The sequence below is a fragment of the Oncorhynchus nerka genome, linkage group LG22, assembly GCF_034236695.1.
Source record: "Oncorhynchus nerka isolate Pitt River linkage group LG22, Oner_Uvic_2.0, whole genome shotgun sequence".
NCBI lineage: Eukaryota > Metazoa > Chordata > Actinopteri > Salmoniformes > Salmonidae > Oncorhynchus > Oncorhynchus nerka.
In genome coordinates this window covers 33346457-33360664 of record NC_088417.1, presented here as the reverse complement: position 1 = coordinate 33360664, position 14208 = coordinate 33346457, and the positions used below count along the sequence as shown (strand labels likewise).

At 44.0% G+C, this 14208-nt stretch overlaps 1 protein-coding gene across 1 annotated transcript in view; it reads left to right on the top strand.

The window, feature by feature from the left end:
- The window catches only part of LOC115105115 (cadherin-18-like), a 228250-nt gene that overhangs the window by 161806 nt on the left and 52236 nt on the right, over positions 1 to 14208 (top strand). Inside the window, exon 7 of the mRNA XM_029626750.2 lies at positions 11738 to 11991. Coding sequence (XP_029482610.1) covers positions 11738 to 11991 — 254 coding nt within the window. The remainder of the gene's footprint in view (positions 1 to 11737; positions 11992 to 14208) is intronic.

The window sequence follows — 14208 nt, the reverse complement described above, 5'->3', positions numbered from 1 at the left end:
GTCCCAGCTTTGATGGGGCAGTAGCTACCCTGGATGATACCAGGGTGAACAGGCAGTGGCTCGGGTGGTTGTTGGCCTTGATTATCTTTTCGACCTTCTTGTGACATCGAGTGCTCTAGGTGTCCTGGAGGACAGGTAGTTTGGCCCCGGTGATGCTTTAGGCTGACCGCACCACCCTCTGGAGAGCCTTGCGGTTGCGTGCGGTGCAGCTGCCATACCAGGCGGTGATACAGGATGCTCTCAATTGTGTATCTATAAAAGTTTGTGAGGGTCTTACATGCCAAGCAAAGTTCTTCAGATACAGCCTGACAGGATGCTCTGAATTGTACATCTGTAAAAGTTTGTCAGGGTTTTAGGTACCAAGTCAAATGTATTCAGCCTCCTGAGGTTGATGAGGCGCTGTTGTGTCTTCTTCACCACACTGTCTGTGTGGGTGGACCATTTCATTTTTCAGTGATGTGTATGCCGAGGAACTTGAAGCTTTCCACCTTCTCCACTGCGGTCCCATCGATGTGGATAAGGGAGTGCTCCCTCTGCTGTTTCCTGAAGTCCACTATCATCACCTTTGTTTTGTTGACGTTGAGTGACAGGTTGATTTCCTGACACCACACTTCCAGATCCCTTACCTCCTCCCTGTAGGCTATCTCGTCATTGTTGGTAATCAGGCCTACTACTGTTGTGTTATCTGCAAACTTGATGATTGAGTTGGAGGCGTGCTTGGCCAATGAAGTCATGGGTGAACAGGGAGTACAGCAGTGGGCTGAGCACACACCCTTGTTGGGCCCCAGTGTTAAGGATCAGCGAAGTGGAGGTGTTGTTTCCTGCCTTCACCATCTATGGGTGGCCCGTTAGGATGTCCAGGACCCAGTTGCACAGGGTGGGGTTCAGACCCAGGGTCTTGAGCTTAATGAAGAACTTGGAGGGTACTATGGTGTTGAATGCTGAGCTATAGTCAATGAACAGCATTCTTACATATGTATTCCTCTTGTCCAGATGGGATAGGGCAGTGTGCAGTGCGATCGCTGTGGATCTATTGGGGCGGTAAGCAAATGCGTCTAGGATGACAGGTAAGGTAGAGGTGATATGATCCTTGACTAGTCTCCAGAGCATTTCTGTTCTCCTCCACACTCCTGGGCCAGACTACACTCAATCATATGACCTATTGAAGAGATGAGTCTTCAGTAAAGACTTAAAGGTTGAGACCGAGTCTGCGTCTCTCACATGGGTAGGCAGACCATTCCATAAAAATTGAGCTGTATAGGAGAAAGCCCTGCCTCCAGCTGTTTGCTTAGAAATTCTAGGGACAATTAGGAGGCCTACGTCTTGTGACCGTAGCGTACGTGTAGGTATGTACGGCAGGACCAAATTGGAAAGATAGGTAGGAGCAAGCCCATGTAATGCTTTGTAGTTTAGCAGTAAAATCTTGAAATCAGCCCTTGGTTTAACAGGAAGCCAGTGTAGGGAGGCTAGCACTAGAGTAATATGATCAAATCTTTTGGTTCTAGTCAGGATTCTAGCAGCCGTATTTAGCTGTATAAACTGAAGTTTATTTAGTGCTTTATCCGGGTAGCCGGAAAGTAGAGCAGTAGTTTAACCTAGAAGTAACAAAAGCATGGAATAATTTTTCTGCATTCTTTTTGGACAGAAAGTTTCCAATTTTTGCAATAGAATACGTAGATGGAAAAAAGCTGTCCTTGAAACAGTATTGATATGTTCGTCAAAAGAGAGATCAGGGTGCAGAGTAGCGCCGAGGTCCTTCCCAGTTTTATTTGAGACGACTGTACAACCATCAAGATCTCTTTGTTTCTTTGGACCTAGAACAAGCATCTCTGTTTTGTCCGAGCTTAAAAGTAGAACGTTTGCAGCCATCCACTTCCTTATGTCTGAAACACAGGCTTCTCGCGAGGGCAATTTTGGGGCTTCACCATGTTTCATTGAAATGTACAGCTGTATGTCATTTGCATAGCAGTGAAAGTTAACATTATGTTTTCGAATGACATCCCCAAGAGGTAAAATATATTGTGAAAACAATAGTGGTCCTAAAACGGAACCTTGAGGAACACCGGAATTTACAGTTGATTTGTCAGAGCACAAACCATTTACAGAGACAAAATGATATCTTTCCGACAGATAAGATCTAAACCAGGCCAGAACTTGTCCGTGTAGACCAATTTGGGTTTCCAAACTCTCCAAAAGAATGTGGTGATCAATGGTATCACAAGCAGCACTAAGGTCTAGGAGCACGAGGACAGATGCAGAGCCTCGGTCTGACGTAATTAAAAGGTAATTTACTCCAAAATGGAGTTGTGGTCAGATTTGCCAAAAGGAGGGCGGGGGAGGGCCTTGTTGGCATCCTAGAAGTTGGAGTAGCAATGGTCGCGTGTTTCAGCAGCGTGAATACTACAGTCGATGTGTTGATAGAACTTCGGCAGCCTTTTTCTCAAATGTGCTTTGTTAAAATCCCCAGCTACAATAAATGTGGCCTCAGGATATGTGGTTTCCAGTTTGCATAAAGTCCAGTGAAGTTCTTTGAGGGCCATCATGATGTCGGCTTAAGGGGGGATATACAAGGCTGTGACTATAACCGAAGATACTTTTCTAGGGAGATAATACGGTCAGTAGTTTTTAGTTTAGTTCATTAGTTCGACCATTTTAAAAAACAAGCACACATAAAACTTGAAAAAGCCATACATGCACATTAATAAAATCATCGAGGATAACACACAATAAAGTCTGGGACTTATTTCTATTGTGATCCTCTTGAGACAAGATGGCTAGACAAGATCGAACACAGTATGGCAGTGAAAAAATAAAACAAAAACAGAGAAGAAGGACATCTATCTCATCATTCCAGTTACATCATAGGGGTCATTTATATGGGCACAGAAGACATCAAACATATTTTAACTTTTTTTTTTAAAGCTGCCCAGAGAGGACGTTGTTTTTATGGGCAGAGGCAACTCATTCCATTCTGAGGCTCCAGTATACAAATAAAAAGTATGAAGTACCTTTCCCAGCTTTACTCCTGAACCTGTATAAGTACACATCAGCAACACCTTCATAAGCTTCGATAAGCCCCAAACCCAGGAAGTACTATAATAGTCAAAATGGCATTGAATGAGGGCAGTAGCTAGCACTTTCATGGAGTCCTTATCAAGCAGCTTGGACTTTCTAGCCAAAAACTTATCCTGGCATTAACCTTCCCTAGCACTTTATTGCCCATGCTCACACCTCCCAAGCTTCCATCAAGGATACATCCCAAGTAACTAACATAGGTTTTAGTAGTCAGCACCCTAATTCCACACTGATTTCAGAGGGCCTACTCAATGTAGGTCTGGATCCAAAAATAATTGCTTCAGTTTTCCCTAAGTGCAGAGATAGCTTATTATCTCCAAGCCATTTGCTAATGTTAGTAACCTCTGTGCTAAGTATGCTCTCCAACATAGTTTTACTTTTGTGAGACACCAGAAGTGTAGAGTCATCCATATCGTTAATATAGAATAAAAACAGCAGAGGCCCAAGCACGCTCCCTTGCGGAACGCCACAACTGAACCACTAACCTCTACCAGCTTGCTCCCTTCCTGACTTTATCCAGTCTAGAGGGATATTGCTCAACCCCAGTGCCTCCAGTTTGGAGATTAGGAGACAGTGGTTAACTGTATCAAAGGCTTTCTGTAGGTCAAGCAGTACCATTCCACAGAGAATGACAAAAATTCCAAAATATATCCATAATATCGACAGAAACATGGCAAACGTTTTTTATAATCAATCCTCAAGGTGTTTTTCAAATATCTATTCGATAATATATCAACCGGGACAGTTGGCTTTTCACCAGGACCGGGAGGAAAAATGGCTACCTCTCTGTTTTGCGCAAAAATCACACTGCGAGCTAACAACTGACCCCTTACGCAATGTGGACGTTTACACTCATTCTTCAAAATAAAGGCCTGAAACTACATCTAAAGGCTGTAGACACCTTAGGGAAGCCACAGAAAAAGGAATCTGGATGTTAACCCTTTCAATGGGCAATAGGGATGCATAGAAAGACAAGGGTTTCAAAATAAGAGTCACTTCCTGATTGGATTTTTCTCAGGCTTTCGCCTGCAATATCAGTTCTGTTATACTCACAGATAATATTTTTACAGTTTTGGAAACTTTAGAGTGTTTTATATCCTAAGCTGTCAATTATATGCATATTCTAGCATCTGGTCCTGAGAAATAGGCAGTTTACTTTGGGAACGATATTTAAAAAAAAAAAGTTGTGCCCTCTAGCTTCAAGAGGTTAATCCATCAAACCATGCTATTATCTAAAGATAGCACCCCATCAAACATACACATGAAAATCATAATTCAACCCACCAGGCACAACAGAAAAGTTAGAAATAACATATAATGCATGCCTTACCTTTGAAGATATTCTTCTGTCGGCACTCCATTATGTCCATTAAACATCACAAATGTTTTTTTGGGGCGCGTATGATTCAGAAAAGACACCGGTTCCAACTCCCGCAACATGACTACACATGATCTAATTAGTTACATGTAAACTTGATCCAAACATTTCAAACAACTTTCCTATTCCAACTTCAGGTATTTTTAAACATAAATAATTGATTAAATTTAAGACGGAATAAACTGTGTTCAATACCGGAGGAAAACAAAGTGGAGCGTGATTTCAGGTCGCGCGCCTCAACCACAACAGTACACTTCACTCGATCCTCGTTCTGGACAGCCCTAGTTCTTCATTTCTCAATGGAAAAACATTAACCAATTTCTAAAGACTGTTGACATCTAGTGGAAGTGATAGGAACTGCAAGCAACTGCCTTAGATGTCTAGATTTCCATTGAAAAACCATTGAAAAGAGAGTGACCTTGGGGTCACTTGGGGTTTGTCCTTGGGGTTTTGCCTGCCAAATAAGTTCTGTTATACTCACAGACATCATTCAAACAGTTTAAGAAACTTCAGGGTGTTTTCTATCCAAATCTACTAATAATATGCCTACCCTAGCTTCTCGGCCTGAGTAGCAGGCAGACACTTTTCATCCGGACGTGAAAATAGTGCCCCCTAGCCTAAGAAGTTTTAACAAACAATGCAGTTTTACGAAAAATACCACAAAAAAATAGCCTTACCCTTACCAACTGCGGGTGCCCCGACAGCAAGTCCAGGATCCAGTTGAAGAGGGAGGTTTTTAGTCTCAGGGTCCTTAACTTAGTGATGAGCTTTGAGGGCACTATGGTGTTGAAAGCTGAGCTGTAGTCAATGAATAGCATTCTCACATACAGTTGAATTCGAAAGTTTACATACACTTAGGTTGGAGTCATTGAAACTTGTTTTTTAACCACTCCACATATTTCTTGTTAACAAACTATAGTGTTGGCAAGTCGATTAGGACATCTACTTTGTTCATGACACAAGTCATTTTTCCAACAATTGTTTACAGACAGATTATTTCACTTATAACTCACTGTATCACAATTCCAGTGGGTCAGAAGTTTACATACACTAAGTTGACTGTGCCTTTAAACAGCTCGGAAAATTCCAGAAAATGATGTCATGGCTTTAGAAGCTTCTGATAGGCTAATTGAAATAATTTGAGTCAATTGGAGATATACCTGTGGATGTATTTCAAGGCCTACCGTCAAACTCAGTGCCTCTTTGCTTGAAATCATGGGAAAATCAAAATAAATCAGCCAAGATCTCAGAAAAAAATTGTAGACCTTCACAAATCTGGTTCATGCTTGGGAGCAATTTCCAAACGCTTGAAGGTACCACGTTCATCTGTACAAACAATAGTACGCAAGTATAAACACCATCGGACCACGCAGCCGTCATACCGCTCAGGAAGGAGGAGCGTTCTGTCTCCTAGAGATGAATGTACTTTGGTGCGAAAAGTGCAAATCAATCCCAGAACAACAGCAAAGGACCTTGTGAAGATGCTGGAGGAAGCAGGTACAAAGCATCTATATCCACAGTAAAACGAGTCCTAAACAGAACAAGGTGAAAAGCTGTTCAACAAGGAAGAAGCCACGGATCCAAAACGGTCATAAAAAAGCCATACTACGGTCTGCAACTGCACATGGGGACAAAGATGGTACTTTTTGGAGAAAAGTCCTCTGGTCTGATGAAACAAAAACAGAACTGTTTTGCCATAATGACCATCATTATGTTTGGAGGAAAAAAGGGGAGGCTTGCAAGCAGAAAACACCCTCCCAACCGTGAAGGACAGGTGTAGGACAGAACTGAAAAAGTGTGTGCAAGCAAGGAGGCCTACAAACCTGACTCATTTAACCTTGAGCATTCCTTAGATATCGTGCAACAGCTGTTGTTTACAAATGTATATAGACCGCCACCCCTTGTCTTACCAGAGGTTACTGTTCTATCCTGCCAGTACAGTGTATAATAAGTATGTTATTCATGTCATCTTTCAGCCACGAATTGGTGAAACATAAGATATTACAGTTTCTAATGTCTTGCTGGTAGGATATATGTATGTATTATTATTTATTGTTTTGTAGAAATTCTCCAGCTATTCCATTTTCATAGTGCACGAACCCACGTGGGGTCGCGAACCCTAGTTTGGGAGCCCCTGGTGCAGAGTTTGTTGTCCTTCTGGCAGGTTCTCCCATCTCAGCAAAGGAACTCTGTATTTTTTGTCACTAGTGATTGGGTTATTGGTCACCTTTCTGACCAACGTCCTCCTTGCCCGTTTGCTCAGTTTGTTAGGACGGCCAGCTCTATGCAGAGTCTGGGTAGTTCCATACTTTTTCCATTTCCCAATGATGGAGAACACTGTGGTCTTGGAAACTTGGGGTTGCATACCCTAGTTTGGGAACACTTGTATTAACCCTATCTCTCCCGAGACCCCAGCAAAGATTGGCTTTTCATTTATCTGCATGTCCAGCCCCTGTATTTGGCCTCACACTTAAGTGTTTTTCCATTCCATTTTACAAATGTCAATAAAAATGTTTTGCCAGAGCAAAAACCTGATAAATATGAATTCATATGAATGCTGTACAGAAATGGTTTGCTCGCTGTGAAATTAATATGCAACTAGTCAGTGACAATTGTGTGGAGTTTGTGACAGCAACCATGTGAGATTATTACAGTATTATTTACAATATGTCATGGGATTTCTAATGATCTTCTTTGTAGAAGAACCCCTTACCTTGTAACAACACTTCTATAGCTTGTGAGCGTCATAGAGCAAATGTTCCATGTGCGTGTTCGTGAGCATCTCAGCTTTTCATTGATAGAGCTAATAGTTTAAACCTCAAACCATTCGGTCTCACAAACACCGCTCTAGCTCAGCCCCCATGAATCACACATACTAATGGTTGATATCTATTGATACAGAATAAATAGACTAAACCAATGGTATGACCCAGAAGTCTGTAGACATCTCAAACACACTGGTTTAAAACATGCTGGTGTTGCTGTGGGACGCATTGGTTTAAAATGTTGTAACATAGTACTTTAGTGGGCTTTGCATTGTAATTACATGGTACACAAGTGGAGTAAACATTTACATTTACATTTAAGTCATTTAGCAGACGCTCTTATCCAGAGCGACTTACAAATTGGTGCTTTCACCTTATGACATCCAGTGGAACAGCCACTTTACAATAGTGCATCTAGGTCTTTTAAGGGGGGGGGGTGAGAAGGATTACTTTATCCTATCCTAGGTATTCCTTAAAGAGATGGGGTTTCAGGTGTCTCTGGAAGGTGGTGATTGACTCCGCTGTCCTGGCGTCGTGAGGGAGTTTGTTCCACCATTGGGGGCCAGAGCAGCGAACAGTTTTGACTGGGCTGAGCGGGAACTGTACTTCCTCAGTGGTAGGGAGGCGAGCAGGCCAGAGGTGGATGAACGCAGTGCCCTTGTTTGGGTGTAGGGCCTGATCAGAGCCTGGAGGTACTGAGGTGCCGTTCCCCTCACAGCTCCGTAGGCAAGCACCATGGTCTTGTAGCGGATGCGAGCTTCAACTGGAAGCCAGTGGAGAGAGCGGAGGAGCGGGGTGACGTGAGAGAACTTGGGAAGGTTGAACACCAGACGGGCTGCGGCGTTCTGGATGAGTTGTAGGGGTTTAATGGCACAGGCAGGGAGCCCAGCCAACAGCGAGTTGCAGTAATCCAGACGGGAGATGACAAGTGCCTGGATTAGGACCTGCGCCGCTTCCTGTGTGAGGCAGGGTCGTACTCTGCGGATGTTGTAGAGCATGAACCTACAGGAACGGGCCACCGCCTTGATGTTATTTGAGAACGACAGGGTGTTGTCCAGGATCACGCCAAGGTTCATAGCGCTCTGGGACGAGGACACAATGGAGTTGTCAACCGTGATGGCGAGATCATGGAACGGGCAGTCCTTCCCCGGGAGGAAGAGCAGCTCCGTCTTGCCGAGGTTCAGCTTGAGGTGATGATCCGTCATCCACACTGATATGTCTGCCAGACATGCAGAGATGCGATTCGCCACCTGGTTGTCAGAAGGGGAAAGGAGAAGATTAATTGTGTGTCGTCTGCATAGCAATGATAGGAGAGACCATGTGAGGTTATGACAGAGCCAAGTGACTTGGTGTATAGCGAGAATAGGAGAGGGCCTAGAACAGAGCCCTGGGGGACGCCAGTGGTGAGAGCACGTGGTGAGGAGACGGATTCTCGCCACGCCACCTGGTAGGAGCGACCTGTCAGGTAGGACGCAATCCAAGCGTGGGCCGCGCCGGAGATGCCCAACTCGGAGAGGGTGGAGAGGAGGATCTGATGGTTCACAGTATCGAAGGCAGCCGATAGGTCTAGAAGGATGAGAGCAGAGGAGAGAGAGTTAGCTTTAGCAGTGCGGAGCGCCTCCGTGATACAGAGAAGAGCAGTCTCAGTTGAATGACTAGTCTTGAAACCTGACTGATTTGGATCAAGAAGGTCATTCTGAGAGAGATAGCGGGAGAGCTGGCCAAGGACGGCACGTTCAAGAGTTTTGGAGAGAAAAGAAAGAAGGGATACTGGTCTGTAGTTGTTGACATCGGAGGGATCGAGTGTAGGTTTTTTCAGAAGGGGTGCAACTCTCGCTCTCTTGAAGACGGGAGGGACGTAGCCAGCGGTCAGGGATGAGTTGATGAGCGAGGTGAGGTAAGGGAGAAGGTCACCGGAGATGGTCTGGAGAAGAGAGGAGGGGATAGGGTCAAGCGGGCAGGTTGTTGGGCGGCCGGCCGTCACAAGACGCGAGATGTCATCTGGAGAGAGAGGGGAGAAAGAGGTCAGAGCACAGGGTAGGGCAGTGTGAGCAGAACCAGCGGTGTCGTTTGACTTAGCAAACGAGGATCGGATGTCGTCGACCTTCTTTTCAAAATGGTTGACGAAGTCATCTGCAGAGAGGGAGGAGGGGGAGGGGGAGGAGGATTCAAGAGGGAGGAGAAGGTGGCAAAGAGCTTCCTAGGGTTAGAGGCAGATGCTTGGAATTTAGAGTGGTAGAAAGTGGCTTTAGCAGCAGAGACAGAGGAGGAAAATGTAGAGAGGAGGGAGTGAAAGGATGCCAGGTCCGCAGGGAGGCGAGTTTTCCTCCATTTCCGCTCGGCTGCCCGGAGCCCTGTTCTGTGAGCTCGCAATGAGTCGTCGAGCCACGGAGCGGGAGGGGAGGACCGAGCCGGCCTGGAGGATAGGGGACATAGAGAGTCAAAGGATGCAGAAAGGGAGGAGAGGAGGGTTGAGGAGGCAGAATCAGGAGATAGGTTGGAGAAGGTTTGAGCAGAGGGAAGAGATGATAGGATGGAAGAGGAGAGAGTAGCGGGGGAGAGAGAGCGAAGGTTGGGACGGCGCGATACCATCCGAGTAGGGGCAGTGTGGGAAGTGTTGGATGAGAGCGAGAGGGAAAAGGATACAAGGTAGTGGTCGGAGACTTGGAGGGGAGTTGCAATGAGGTTAGTGGAGGAACAGCATCTAGTAAAGATGAGGTCGAGCGTATTGCCTGCCTTGTGAGTAGGGGGAAGGTGAGAGGGTGAGGTCAAAAGAGGAGAGGAGTGGAAAGAAGGAGGCAGAGAGGAATGAGTCAAAGGTAGACGTGGGGAGGTTAAAGTCGCCCAGAACTGTGAGAGGTGAGCCGTCCTCAGGAAAGGAGCTTATCAAGGCATCAAGCTCATTGATGAACTCTCCGAGGGAACCTGGAGGGCGATAAATGATAAGGATGTTAAGCTTGAAAGGGCTGGTAACTGTGACAGCATGGAATTCAAAGGAGGCGATAGACAGATGGGTAAGGGGAGAAAGAGAGAATGACCACTTGGGAGAGATGAGGATCCCGGTGCCACCACCCCGCTGACCAGAAGCTCTCGGGGTGTGCGAGAGCACGTGGGCGGACGAAGAGAGAGCAGTAGGAGTAGCGGTGTTGTCTGTGGTGATCCATGTTTCCGTCAGAGCCAAGAAGTCGAGGGACTGGAGGGAGGCATAGGCTGAGATGAACTCTGCCTTGTTGGCCGCAGATCGGCAGTTCCAGTGGCTACCGGAGACCTGGAACTCCACGTGGGTCGTGCGCGCTGGGACCACCAGATTAGGTGGCCGCGGCCATGCGGTGTGGAGCGTTTGTATGGTCTGTGCAGAGAGGAGAGAACAGGGATAGACAGACACATAGTTGACAGGCTAGAGAAGAGGCTACGCTAATGCAGAGGAGATTGGAATGACAAGTGGACTACACGTCTCGAATGTTCAGAAAGTTAAGCTTACGTAGCAAGAATCTAATTGACTAAAATGATTAAAATGATACAGTACTGCTGAGGTAGGCTAGCTGCGTTGTTGACACTACCCTAATCAAGTCGTTCCGTTGAGTGTGAAGTTTCTACAATGCTGCTTTTCGGGGGCTCGCTGGCTAGCTAGCAGTGTTGGTTACGTTACGTTGCGTTAGGAGAACGACAATGGCTGGCTAGCTAACCTAGAAAATCGCTCTAGACTACACAATTATCTTTGAAACAAAGACGGCTATGTAGCTAGCTTTGTAGCTAGCTACGATCAAACAAATCACACCGTTGGGACTGTAATGAAATGAAATGAAAAATGATACTACCTGTGGAGCGAAGCGGAATGCGACCGGAATGCGAAAGTTCTATTCAGTAGACGTTGGCTGGCTATTGGCTAGCTAGGAGTGTCTCCTACGTTAAGGACGACAAAATAGCTGGCTAGCTAACCTCGGTAAATTAAGATAATCACTCTAAGACTACACACTCTAACTACACAATTATCTTGGATACGAAGACAGCAAAGACAACTATGTAGCTAGCTAAAACTACAATAATCAAGTCGTTCAGTTGAGTGTGATAGTTACTACAGTGCTACGGTAGCCGGTGAACGTATGCTAGCTGGCTAGCTGCTAGGCAGCTAGGAGGACGACGAAATACGATAATAACGCAATTATCACTCTAAGACTCCACACTCTAAACTACACAATTATCTTGGATACGAAGACAGCAAAGACAACTATGTAGCTAGCTAACACTACACTAATCAAGTCGTTCAGTTGAGTGTGATAGTTACTACAGTGCTACGGTAGACGGTGAACGTGTTGGGCAGATAGGAGACGACGAAATACGATAATTACGCAATTATCTTTGATACAACGACGACTATGTAGCTAGCTAAGAAGAAATTGCTAAGATTAGACAAATCAGACCGTTGTACTATAATGAAATGTAATGGGATTGAATGTAATGGGTAAAGTATGTTCCTAATCCTGCATGTTTTCCTGGTGCCTTTTTCCTGGACATACAGCCACTGAACTATGAGAGGAAGAAGACCTACACCCTTCACATTGAAGGAGTGAATACCCATGTGGAACCTCGTTTTTCCTACCTTGGTCCTTTCAAAGACACTGCCACCCTAAAGATCACTGTGGGAGATGTGGACGAGCCTCCTGTATTCTCTATGGATTATTACATCATGGATGTTTATGAAAACGCTCATATTGGTACAGAGGTGGGGGCTGTAACAGCCCGGGATCCAGACAGCAAAAACAGTCCTGTCAGGTAAGAGCTTGGAGACAATCTATTCTCTGTCTGCATCACCTCATCGCTAAGCCTGGGTAGTACAGTTTCCAGAACTAGGCTAATCATGTGTCCACTCCATGTTTTGTGTTCAAACATGATTCTCCAATCTGGTCAGGCAAATGTTTTGTTGTTATGAGTATACATTTAACTACTAGACAACACATAATATGCATGTATGCTCACGCGCAAAGATATGGTAATATTAACCTGATTTTAAAAACATACAACCTTTCAAGTGTCCTAATAGGAATCAGCTTTCCTAGTTTGCACGGCATGGGCTCCAATTATCATGTCTAAAAGCTTAGGGCCATTCAGTCTATCCAAACCTTGTATTCATTTTCACATTCCAAGAAATGAAGAGGGAATTGCGTCATAACCTCATATCAGATACAGTATATTATCCATACCCCAATAGATTGTAATCTAATAGTCCCTATTACATGATATAAGATCTTGGTTTGGTGAAACACCACACTGTACATATGGGAATTCCTCAACTGTATTAAGCACTGAACCGCAGTCCCTTCACATGTTATTGTGGCCATATCTCTTTCCGCCATGTCTGCAAAAGACAGGCTGGCTAGCCAGACCCTTTATGAAGAAAGATGTATCTATAATACATTTTCAAGGAGTGATAGAGATGCTGACGGAGTCTGACATTTTTTAAACAAGATTCTTATTGTGAATCAACAGTTTAAGATATTTGAAAGGGATTTGTGTTAAACAAAAGGAAATCTACATATGAAAGGGTCCTGGTGGGAGACCTCCCCCTCGTCTAATTCGTAGAGCTCTCTGTCTCACTGTTCACCACCAGAATGGAAGAGACAATGGGAAAGGTTTGAATCAAATCCATTTGAACTGAGGAAAAGAAAAATGCCACAAAATAATATTCCTTGAGTTAGTGGTTGACGGTTTGCTGTTGGGGACAGATAGCAATCTCTCTCTCTCTCTCTCTCTCTCTGATGCAGCTTTTGCCTCATGTATCATTTATGTTCCCTCAAGATACGAAAAAATAAGGCCAGTAGTTAGATTTTTTTTTTAATAATTTCAGGTCCCTTTGTTATTGACACATTTTAATTGCCAAACAAGGTGGTGAGTCATAATCATCACAGCAATATCTTCAAGTTCCTCTGACCAAGGTGCTGTCTGATCTGACACCTCCATGATGAGAGTTCTCTAGCAACTCCTTAAGTTACAGAGAGTAATAAACTGTGTCACACTCGTAGTGCACTGTAAATGGTCTTCTGTAATAGTACTAACATATTTTTTAATAAAGCCCTATGTATGACTCAGGGTTAGAGAGTTATCTGATTACAAAAAAAAAACTGTACACACTAAAATATGAGGGTTCCTCAAGGGTGCTTTGGGGAGGGTGATGGTTCTATGTGGAATCATAATGACTCAAATTAACCTTTGAGTTCTTTGATGGTTCTTTACAGTTCACCAAAGGGTTCTTCGCTCGTTTAGTCATAATTCAAATGTAGGGGAAGCAGCTCATTAGAATATTTTGGGGCGGCTCTTTTTGTGCAACCGTGAGTGAGTGTCATTCCAGTTCATCTAACGCGTTGTTTTATGCCATTCTATACTATGGACAGTGAAAGTGTCTTGTAAAAGACTTTGAGTCAATTGAGAACAATTGAGAATGGTTGTCTAAATCAATCAATGGTTTTCAAGTCTCTCCTCAGGGAACTGCAGCTGTTCCAGAGGAAGCTCATTTGATTAAATGTGTCACCTAACCCAATAATAACACCTATGGAATTTTAAGAATATAATATGGCTTCCCGTAATAAAAAAACCTGCATGGTTCTTTGAAAGGATCTACAAATAATCATTCTTTATAGAACCATTCTCCATAAAGGTTATATAAAGAACCATAAAAATTTATCTATATTGCAATGAAAGGGGTTTTACATTTATAAAATATGTTTGCAAAAAAATACATTATGACACCTTTCAGTCTTCTCAATGACATTTAATTCAGCAGTGAAAAAAGCCACAAGTTTACGTTTGTTCCACCACAAGTCAGAGACCACTATGATGACACACCAAATGCGTTTGATTGATCCTTTTTTTCTTCCAATGCCTCTTAAAGACATACTCTGGAATTTTGGTGAATAATAAGCATTTTTTAAACCTCCCTCTTTGGGCTTGATGTGTCAATATGTAGTTCATACATGCATATAATCTATAAGCATA